The sequence below is a fragment of the Marmota monax genome, unplaced genomic scaffold (genome assembly GCF_021218885.2).
Source record: "Marmota monax isolate L192 unplaced genomic scaffold, Marmota_monax_Labrador192_F-V1.1 WCK01_AAM20220418_F8-fsc00462, whole genome shotgun sequence".
Taxonomy (NCBI): domain Eukaryota; kingdom Metazoa; phylum Chordata; class Mammalia; order Rodentia; family Sciuridae; genus Marmota; species Marmota monax.
Window position 1 is genome coordinate 119,721 of NW_026694290.1, and position 11,052 is coordinate 130,772.

Consider the following 11,052-nt stretch of genomic DNA (forward strand, 5'->3'; position numbering starts at 1 on the left):
GTGTGGTCAGAATTGTTTCCTATCATTAAAGATATCTTGGAGGATAAGCACCAGCAGAGGGCACTGTGGGGTGGCCATCCCAGGAGGTTCACAGAGATACAGTGATATCTTACCAGAGACACTGAAGATCCAAGAACTGACAGAGATGATGGAGTTCAGCAGATCTTACTCTCCTGGGCAATCAAGGATATTCAATTAATGTTTCTGATTCCCCAAAAGTCTAAGGCAGGAAATTTTCATTCCCAGAGCTGAACTCTTCAGTAGAGGACTACAAGAGTGTACAGATTCCAGGACATGCCAGATATGGCTGAGGAGAGAGGCAGGTGCAGAAAGCAGATTTGCATTGAGGACTTCCTCTCTCTGAGACAAGGAGGGACATAAAAGCAGTCTGGGGGAGCCAGGCCCAATGCTGGAGTCTGAAGAGGAAGTTTTCTGAGGCACCTCCACCATGACCTGGACTCTGCTTCTGCTTATCCTCCTCAATCAGGGTAAAAGTGTGACATTTGCTGAGAAGGGTTTTGGCAGACTTCTGGATTGATGTTTTCCCTCCTTATCCTCAGGTTTAGCAGACCAAGCATTGATTCAACATAGAGTGTGTTTCCCTCTTTCCAGGTTTCTGGGCCCAGTCTGCTCTGACTCAGCCTCTCTCAGTCTCTGGAACTCCTGGACAGTCAGTCACCATCTCCTTTGCTGGAACCAGAAGTGACATTGGGAAATATAATCATGTGTCCTGGTTCCAAAGTCATCCAGGAACAACCCATAAACTCATGATTCACGGTGTTAGTAGTCAGCCCTCAGGGATCCCTGACCACTTCTCTGGCTTCAAGTCTGGCATTACAGCCTCTCTGACCATTTCTGGTCTGCAGCTGGAGGATGAGGCTGATTACTACTGCTGTTCATATGCAGGCAATTACATTTACCACAGTGGGCCAAGTTGAAGGAGAAGTGAGACCAAAACTGCACAAAGCATAGAAGCTGTGTCTTGCTCTGAAGATGCTTCCTCAACTTGGTACAGAGATTTCTTCCTGCAACATGAACTAGAAATTTAGCTACTCTCAGCTCCCCTCCTGTTCCATAGTGAAATAATGAACAAAGTGTAGCCCTTGTTTTTAAGTTCTTGGGACAGTGACAGCTTACTCTGCTCTGGTGATGTGGTCTCTCTAATCCTTGATCTAAAGAAAGAGAAGGTTAAATCCATGCTTATAGATGCATTTTCTCAAGTTCTCAGTGAAATCACAAGTCCCTCAGGTCAATGTATGTGAGTTTTCTCCTGGTTAGTATTGCTGTTATGTAAATGGCTCCTTCTTTTTTTTAAATTAATGAAAGAGATATTTGGAGGGTGAGAATGTTATTCCTCAGGGATTCTGAATGTATATGTGTTACAAATTTCTAGAAGAAACCCCAGTTAGAATAAAACATTAATTCCATATGCAGACATATCATCCTCAAATTACAGGGAATAACATCCTGACAAACCCTTATAAATAAAAAAATACAATTCAAAAAGTACCTTAATACACTCAAGCTACTGAATGCCATTGTTTAGTAACCTCATACACTATAGAATATAGGTTTTTGCCCTCATGATTACAAAGCTTACTGGAGCTGCAACTCCCCCAAACCTCAATCAAGGTCCAATACACATAAAACTAGCCTGGGTAAAGATCAAAATTCAAAACTGGACGTATGATTTCTATCAGATGCCTATTCACCTTTCACTATAATAAAGTTGAGAAATTATAGGTCAAGCCATTGTAAAGGGACCACAATATTGAGAATGGATATGAAAAAACATAATGTGAATTTTACACACACACACACACGCACACACACACGCACACTTGTATTTGACTGTATTTTCAGGCATTCTTTGAACACATGGGTGCGGGCGCCAGACAACACAGGGTGGTAATCAACCTTCATCAACTTGCCATAATTTTTCCAGTATTAACAATGAAATGCCCACTTCCTGACATCTTACATGCCAACCCCAGTACATTTCTGTATCTTCCATTGCACTTTGTGTCTTCTAGACATGAAGATTCAAAGTGCCTCAACATCTTCCCATGATCTCCTCAATAATTAAAGTACACATACACAAATTTTTGAAAAATATGTGAAAATGATTACTTTCTATATGACAATTTGAATGTTTGTAGTTTTCATATTTCAAAATGCCTAACAGTGTTTCCACTCTTTAATGCCATATGGGACTCAGCTCTCTGGGAAATTTCCATTTTCTCCAGGGAAATTCCTCACTAAGAGCCAAGGATATATTTTTGCCTCTTCCTTAGACCTCCCAGGAATTCAGTTGCATCTTTCCTTTTTATCCACCTGCTGCCTGGTTCAGCCCTTGACTTGCTGGAGGTGCAACAAAGAGGTTGCACCTGAGCGTCATCAAAGCAGTATGAGGTTACAGTGCTAGGGCATTGGATCGCTTCATCTTTTCATTTTCTTTGTTAATGGATTCAGGGAGATTTTCTAACATCAAAATGAAACTTCTTTCACCCTGTCTTGAGATATTTACATATATATATATATATATATATATATATATATATATATATATATATATATATATATATATATATATATATTCTCTAATTCTCACAGTGAAATATTACTCAACCTCAAAAGAAAATGAAATTATAGCAATTCAAGGAAATGGATGGAACTGGAGAACATCATGCTATGTAAAATAAGCCAGTCCCCAAAATTCAAAGGCTGAACATTTTCTCTGATAAGTGGATGATGATCCATAGCAGGGGTGGGAGAGGGTAGGAAGAATGAAGGGACTGTGGATTGTACAGAGAGGGTGAGGGGAGGAGTGGGATAGTGGGGATGGGAAGGACAGTAGAATGAGATGGACGTTATTACCCTATGTATATGGTATGATTACTGGTGTGACTCTGCACCATATGTAGACAGAGGAATGAGATGCTGGGCTCCATTTATGTACAATGTGTCCAAATGCATTCTACAGTCATGTATAAGTAATTAGAATAAATTAGAAAAATAGAAGGGAAACCAGTAGAATAGAAGAAGGGGATATGAGGGAGAGATGAGAAAAAATGGGGAGGTACTAGGGAATAAAATTGATTAAATTATACTGTTTTATTGTGGGCACACATGAATACATTATAACAAATTCCACTATTATGTATACTTAAAATGAGCCAATAAAGAGAAAAAAAAAAACTATCTCTAGTTCTAATTTCATTCTCAGTCCCTGTTCTTTTCAGTTAAGGAACAGAAAATGATTCAGTTTTATTTCACTTTGATTTTAAAATCTATTTTTGTGTAATGTACTATACCTAAAGAGGATTCCAAGAGATAAATACATATGTTTGCAGTGCCATAATTGATGAAATAAGTATTAAAAATGCAACAAAGACCAATAAATGGTGACTATGTCCATCTATTCCCTTATTTTCTCATATCAAGCAAGAGAATGAGTCTGAATAGGAACACTTCTAGGAGGGAGATGGTCCACCACACAGCACTCATGAGGCACAGTGTTCTCCTAATTGTATAGCACCAGCTCTGCCTGAACTCACTTTCCACAATGTTTTGTTTGACTTTCCGCAGAGAACAAAACATGTTAGGGAAGGACTAGCAGGCAGAGCCTTGAAGAGGGAAAGGAGGGAATCTGACCTGCTTCTCTAACTATCTCCACTCACTCATTTTGGTTCCACTCTGCCCCAGGCCCATCACTGCAACCACAGGAACTGATACTTGAACAAATATTTTAGGACGTCCTTCACTGTACACTGGGGATCTGGCTTTCTCACCTCTAAGTCCTTGACACTTTTCCGTGTGGTTCATGGCTTAAATTTGTGTTTCTCTCTATTACACTGTTCCTGATACCCTTGTTTGTGAAACTAAACATCCCATTCCAGGTTTAGGAGGGCATACCCAGTCAGTCAGTCTAGTAAATCAGTAACTGCAGAGGCATTTTCCAGGGGTATTGCAGACCATGGATAAAAAGCTCAGCAGCAATGCTCTGAACAGAATACAGCACCCACTCTGGAACAGTGGGGAGGTGTTTAGAGACTTGGGTTGGTGTTGTGACAGGGGCGGTGAGGGTGAGAAAGAAGAGGAACCATTCTCATGGAATCTCCAGGGAACATATTTCATATCTGACATTTTACTAAATGTAAAAATGTTGCTGGCTGTGTAGGCTCTAGAGAGTTCTCAGGAAAACAGAAGATGCATTTAATGAGCCTGCGAGTGGCTCTCTCCATGTTCCTGTGCTGACTTTCATGGAATTTTTGAACATGTGTTTTTAATTGTATTTGGTGAACTACAGATTAGACTATAATGTCTGCCTGTTTCTTCGTTTTTGAGGACATTCATTGCCTGCCTAAAAGCTCACATGTTTATCCCACAGGTTGTGATAAGTTTTCCTCTGCTTTGAGGAGGATTCTTTTCATTTTCCCTCTGGTGAACTTTCTTGATTAGATAATATTGTGAAGCTCTCCGAGAGATTCCTGTTTAGCATCTTCTCTTCATTTCATATTTTCCAGGAGAGATTCCATCTATAATCTTTTCACAGTTTGCCTTTAACTTTAACTTCTTTCCTGTATTTTTCTAGACTTCCATTCACTTCAAAAGTGTTTGACCTTATTTCTGGGATGGGTTTTGCAATGGCTGCCTAAACCTTTGTCAGAAAAAAACCACAACTCTGTCATCTCCTTTTAACTTTCACATGAATGTTGAGGTTTTCTTAATCCATTATGTATTAAGATAGTTGGACTCTATCCTAAGTATTTATATATTATTTTATAAAACTGCATCTTATTCAGATCCTATCTGCATATTTGTGTTTTAGCAGACAATCTGCCAAGTTGAGTTCAGGATATAAGTTCTAACTTTCCATGGGCAGGTTATCATTCTGATCTCAGGTTAATTTATAAAAACTTTGCAACTACTAGCATTTACTTCGTGTATACACCAGGCCTTTTCCCACATGAGATCTTTTGTGGACTACCCCTCAATCCTGTTTTCAGTCTTTTCATTTTCTTTATCATCAGATCCTTGTGTCTGCAGTAGAGAGGTGAGAGGAGAGCTCAGAAGTGATCCAGATAGGTGCTGTTCCAACCTCATTATTCTCAACAACCTTCTTAATTCTACTGTATCTCTGGTGTTCTATCTTCTTCGTCTGGTTAAACAATGTGTACTTTTTTTTGCTGAGCCCATCTATACTTGTGCAAATGTCTAGACTGAATATAAAGAAGACACAGGAATAGAACCAAGGGAGCTTCAATCCATTCTCTTGGGAACGAACTTTTAGAAGAAGAAGAACAGGTCTTTCTTCTCTCTATTGTGACTGCTGTCAGTGGGACAGAATGTCCTAGAAACTGTGTTTTGAAAATGAACAGTAGGAAAACAAAGGAAACAAAATGTGATTTCTCAATCCTGTTCTGAGCATGAATAGTCACCTTCCTCAGGATGCATAAGTGAATATTGAACTTGTCCTGTCCCATGGGGGTTTCCTATCAGTCCATGGACTGCATGGAGTTCAAGCCAAGGAGAAAAAGAGACAAGGATACAGTTCACCTCTGGATAAGTGGCACCTCAGGATCCCATCTCCCTACCTTCTCTTCTATGACTTGCATTTCAGGGTTCACATACAGGTGCTCCTGGGCATTCTGGCCAGATTTTCATTTTTAACTGTACGAATAGTGAGAGAAACAAGAGAATGTATACTTACTATATCTTACCTGCAAAAAAGAATGATGTTAATCCCATTTTCAAAATGCATAAACCATATGAATTAGTGAAAACCAAATAAATTTGAAAATACAGGGACTAAAGAGAATTTCATAAATTTTCATTTCAAACACCAGGAAGAAACAATTTTTCAGTGGTTTATTTCTCCTGTATTCCAAGTTTCATGTCAGTTTTATCATGGGCATAAGAACATGCACAAAAAATGAAGAAAAACAAATCTCTGTGGCTCAACAAATAAAATAGAAAACTTAGAATGAATTTTCAGACAATTATGTAGTTCACCATGAAACCACATGAGTGTTGTTTGGAAATGAACGTCTTATTTTCATGCTTTTCCTTTTTTTCACTCATCTCTTCATAGATACTCCTCATTGGCAATGTTGTTAATAGTGTTCATTTCAGAAATGTAGTTCAGAGAGGTATCCAGATAGTCAGAAGTTTATATTGCAGTCACACAATTTGCTTCACATGAAAACAGCTGTACATCTCAGATTATGTTTCTTTATGAATAAAAAAATTTTCTGCTGTCATTATGAATTCCTTCCTTTATCTGGGCATGGTGGCTCACACTTGTAATTCCAATGGCTCATGAGCCTGTGACAAGAGGATAGCAACCCACTGTCAGCCTCAGCAAATTAGTGAGCCCTAAGTTACTTGGCAAGACTCTGACCCAAAATAAAATATAAAAAGCCTGGGGATGTGTCTCAGTGATTAAGCATGCCTCAATTCCATGATGAAATCAAAGTTACTTCCTTTCAGATGTGTTATACAGCCAAGCATGTTCAGGGAAACCTAAAACCCCAAGGCTTGGCAGGCTGAATCTGGAGAATTGCTTGAGCACAGATCAAAGTCAGCCTGGGAAACAGCAAGACTCTCATATCAAATACAACACACAAACACATGCACACATTTGTCTCCCTGACTAATATTCTGCAGAGTATGTGTTAGCTAAAGATGTAGTAAGACATGTGTTTAAATTCCATCTTCTTTGGAACCTTTAGTCAAGTCATCTTTTGCTGTTCTATCCAATATATCATCAATAAATGGAGGAAGCACTAAACACATAGTTACAGAGATGCTGCACAATTTCATATATAATTGTCTGATTTTTTTTTTAGGATACCAGTGAATGTGATGGTTTTCAAGAACATTCCAGCCACAGTATAAGAGACCTAGGCTCAAGTTTGCATAAGACTGAAAGGAAAAGAGGAAGATAGTTCTAGATTTGCACAGACTATGATTTATTTGGGAACTTACTGTAAGGAGCAAGTACCAGAGGAGCAAGTACCATGTCAGTCACATCTGAATAGAAAAACTTTCATATCCAGGAAATGTGTATAAGGAGACAAATCTGGATCCACCTTTCACCACAGTACCTGGGACTCACCTGGTCACACCACAGCCCTTTTGGTTGCAAATATGACCACAACTCCTGCCTGGGTAGGGACACACTTCCAGTGTCACCTTCATGCCAAGTACCTTGACTCACTTCTCCATTACACAGGCTGGGCAACAACAGGGGGCAACTCTATGCTTGGAGGCCCTTTTGCTCCCCTTGCTATCAGTACAATTTGGCTCATTTGGTCAGAATACATGGGGCACATTTGCAGGCAACAGCACAATACCTATAACTGGATGCCCTTGTATGTCCATGAACCAACAGAGCCCCTGCAGCCTGAGCTGGATTCCTGGTGACAATCAAGCCATGATGGAATTAGCAGTGAACCAATAATAGCACATGAGACCTCTTTGCAGGAGGTCTCTGCTGTGGTCATGTTCTGTTAGGATAGAACCAGGACCTGAACTCCAAAACCTGGGTCAACTCCCAGACTTGACACCATTGGTCTCTCTTCTCCTGAACTTTAACTCTTATGAAGTAGGGACGTTTATACTAATCTGTAGGAGAAAAAATCCTACAGAGACTGATACAAGAACAGCAGCAGCAGAAACAACAAAATTCTTATTAATTGAAAAGAGACATCCCAAGTCTAGGTGGCACAGTCATGGGAGCCCTCTCCTTCCTCTGAGGAGATCTGAATAATGTACACAGCTACCAAAATATTTTGTGAAGTGGGTCTAGATTTCCCCAGGAGAGACTAAAAGTATTTGCTGAAGTCCTCTACCATAAACTAGTATTTCATCACATAATTCTCACAAATTTTATACCAGTTTTGTTTTGCAAAAGAGTAGCTTGGGAACATCATGAGAAGATATCTTTTTTTAAAAAAAATGTGCACTATTATTTAGAAGACATTTATCACTAAAATGTCTTTGATGCAACATTTTGAAGCACAGAGTACTCATGATTATATGTTTAAAGTTTGGTAAACATTTTGTGGTGAAATACAAAGGAAGTGTGTGATGAAGCAAAATAAGTGTAATAGAAATGATGATGATGAGGAGGAGGAGGAGGAGGAAAAGGAGGAGGAGGATCACGAGAAGGAAGTAGAGAAGGAGTAGCAGAACAGGGATGTTGGTGGTGGCATGAGCACTCAGATGAGCTTTGGGTACAAACACACCCAGTGTTCTACTACCATTGCTCATGCTGTGATAGAAGAAGGTGTTAACATGAGTTTTGATATCCATTTGCATGCACAGTAAGGAAATTTCCCTTAGGCCTAACAAATAGGATACTATGTACAAAACCCTTTTTAGTAAGGATGTAGTATTTTATGCCCTTTCCATTCTTCATTCAAAACACATGGACCAGAGGTATGTTTTATATTTTATATTTGGACACTCAATTACATGTTCTGCACATGGCCCATCTCAGAGAACACTGCAGAGATCAACTCTATGCACTGTGCTGAGAAGGATCCGGTGGGTGAGGTTGCCACAGAGGGATCTATACTCCCTACCCACATCCTCTCTGGTGACAGGGGCTTAAGGATTACCTGGAAGAGGAACGCTCCTATTCTAAAGCTCCTACACAGTCAGGTGGCAGGAGAACTCTTGCAAGTAGCTGTCAAAACAGAAGCTGCAGTTTCCCAGGGAGCCCAAGGGTACGGCCAGCCTTAGAGGTCAACAGGTAATCAAGGATCAGTCCTCAAACTGAGTCAAAAGAGGTCATCTGATGGCTTTGGGCTGTAGTGACTAAAGGTTCTGAGGGTCAGACTCACTGTACCATCCCAGAATCACAGCAGAAGCCTGAGCATAGGGGGAAATGCAGTGGAGAAAATGGTTCCAGGTATCAATCTAGGCAGCTGCTGCAGGGCTCCACATACCCTAGAGACAATACATGATGTCCAGGTGCTCTACCAGCAAGCTCATTGTGAGAGAGAGTGACAGAGGGACCTGGGTTCTTCAACCACATCAGCTTCCTGGGTGTCCTATTCATGTGCAGGGCTCTCCAGTAGTTGTCCTTGGGCTGATTCCTTTGTCATAAGCATTTTAGAGATACTTGGCCCTCCACACTTACCTCTTTTTCCACCTCTAAGTACATCAGCTCTGAGGATGGCAGCTCTTCTTCTCAGGTGCAATATCAAGGTTTTGGGAGACTCCAAGAAATTTTCCCTGGAAAGAGCATTCATCAATTCACTTAGGACACTCTGTTGAGGTCACAGCACTGACCATGGGGCTGTCCATGATTCACTGAGAGAATTAATTCTCCTAATAGGCAGAAGCTCTGATCACCCACTTTCCAGAATTCAGCTCTGTGTGAGATGACAAGCTTGAAGTGCACTTCACAGACAGGTCTGGTGTCTGGCACTTTTAACAAAATTACGTGAAACAATGATAAAAAGTAAATAAAAGAAAGTATTTCAGTTCCAATTCCTAGTGCATTCCAAGAAGAGGGATGTCATAGAAGGCAAAAACTCCTGATATACAGTGAGACAAGTAGCTGTGATAAATCAAGAAGCAGGTGCTCTTTTCCCAAGCACAATATTATATGCGAAAATATTTACCAAAAAGGCTCTATAAGAGAAAACATTTAGCCTTTGTTTTTCTTGGTTTGGCTTATTTCGCTTAGCATGATATTCTCCAACTTTAACCATTTACTGGAAAATGCCATAATTTCACTCTTCTTTAAAGCTGAGTAATATTTCACTGAGTATATATACCACATTTTCTTTATCCATATATATATATATATATATATATATATATATATATATATATATATATATATATATATATATATATATATATATATAGATGGACACCTAGGTTGGTTCCATAGTCTATCTATTGTGAATTGAGCTGCTATAAACATCCTTGTGGCTGCATCACTATAGTATGCTGATTATAATCCTTTGGGTATAAACCAAGGAGTGAGATAGCTGGGTCAAATGGTTGATTCCCAATTTTCTGAGGAATCTCCATACTGCTTTCCATAGTGGTTTCACCAATTTTCAGTCCCACCTGCAATGTATGAATGTACCTTTTTTTTTAAATCACATCCTCACCAATATTTATTATTGCCTCTATTCTTGATGATTGCCATTCTGATAGTCAGACGAAATCTTAGTTTTGATTTGCATTTCTCTAATTGCTAGAGACGTTGAACACTTTTTCATATATTTGTTGATGAATTATATTTCTTCTTGTGTGAGGTGTCTATTAAATTCCTTAGCCCATTTATTGATTGGGTTATTTGGTTTTTTTTAAGTTTTTGAGTATTTTATATATCCCAGATATTAATTCTTTATTGCAGATGCATGTTGTGAAGATTTTCTCCCAGTCTGTAGGAACTCTCCTCACTTTATAGATTCATTTGCTGAGAAGAAGTATTTTAATTTGAATCTATCCCATTTATTAATTCTTGATTTTACTTCTTTCACTTTAGGAGTCTTGTTAAGAAAGTCAGAATTTGCAGGGAAATGGATGGCATTAGAGAAGATTATGCTAAGTGAAGCTAGCCAATCCTTAAAAAACAAATGCCAAATGTCTTCTTTGATTTAAGGAGAGTAACTAAGAACTGAGCAGGGAGGAAGAGCATGAGGAAAAGACTAACATTAAACAGAGATGAGTGGTGGGAGGGAAAGCGAGAGAGAAGGGAAATTGCATGGAAACGGAAGGAAACCCTCAACATTATACGAAATCACATATAAGAGTTTGTGAGGGGAAAGGGGGGGGGAACAAGGGAGAGAACTGAACAACAACAGATGAGATAGAGAGGGAAGATGGAAGGGGAGGGGAAGGGGGATAGTAGGGGATAGGAAAGTCAGCAGAATACAACAGTCACTAATATGGCATTATGTAAAAATTGTGAATGTGTAACTGATGTGATTCTGCAATTTGTATTTGGGGTAAAAATGGGAGTTCATAACTCACTTGAATCAAATGTATGAAAGATGCTATGTCATGAGCTTTGTAATG

General features: G+C 39.3%; 1 gene segment (V, D, J or C); it reads left to right on the top strand.

Moving 5' to 3' along the window:
* Positions 1-398: 398 nt before the first annotated feature.
* Positions 399-938, top strand: LOC124108991 (immunoglobulin lambda variable 2-11-like). The segment is given in 2 exon segments: positions 399-488; positions 613-938. Coding segments are annotated over 2 exon segments (366 nt in total).
* The last annotated feature ends 10,114 nt before the right edge of the window (positions 939-11,052 follow it).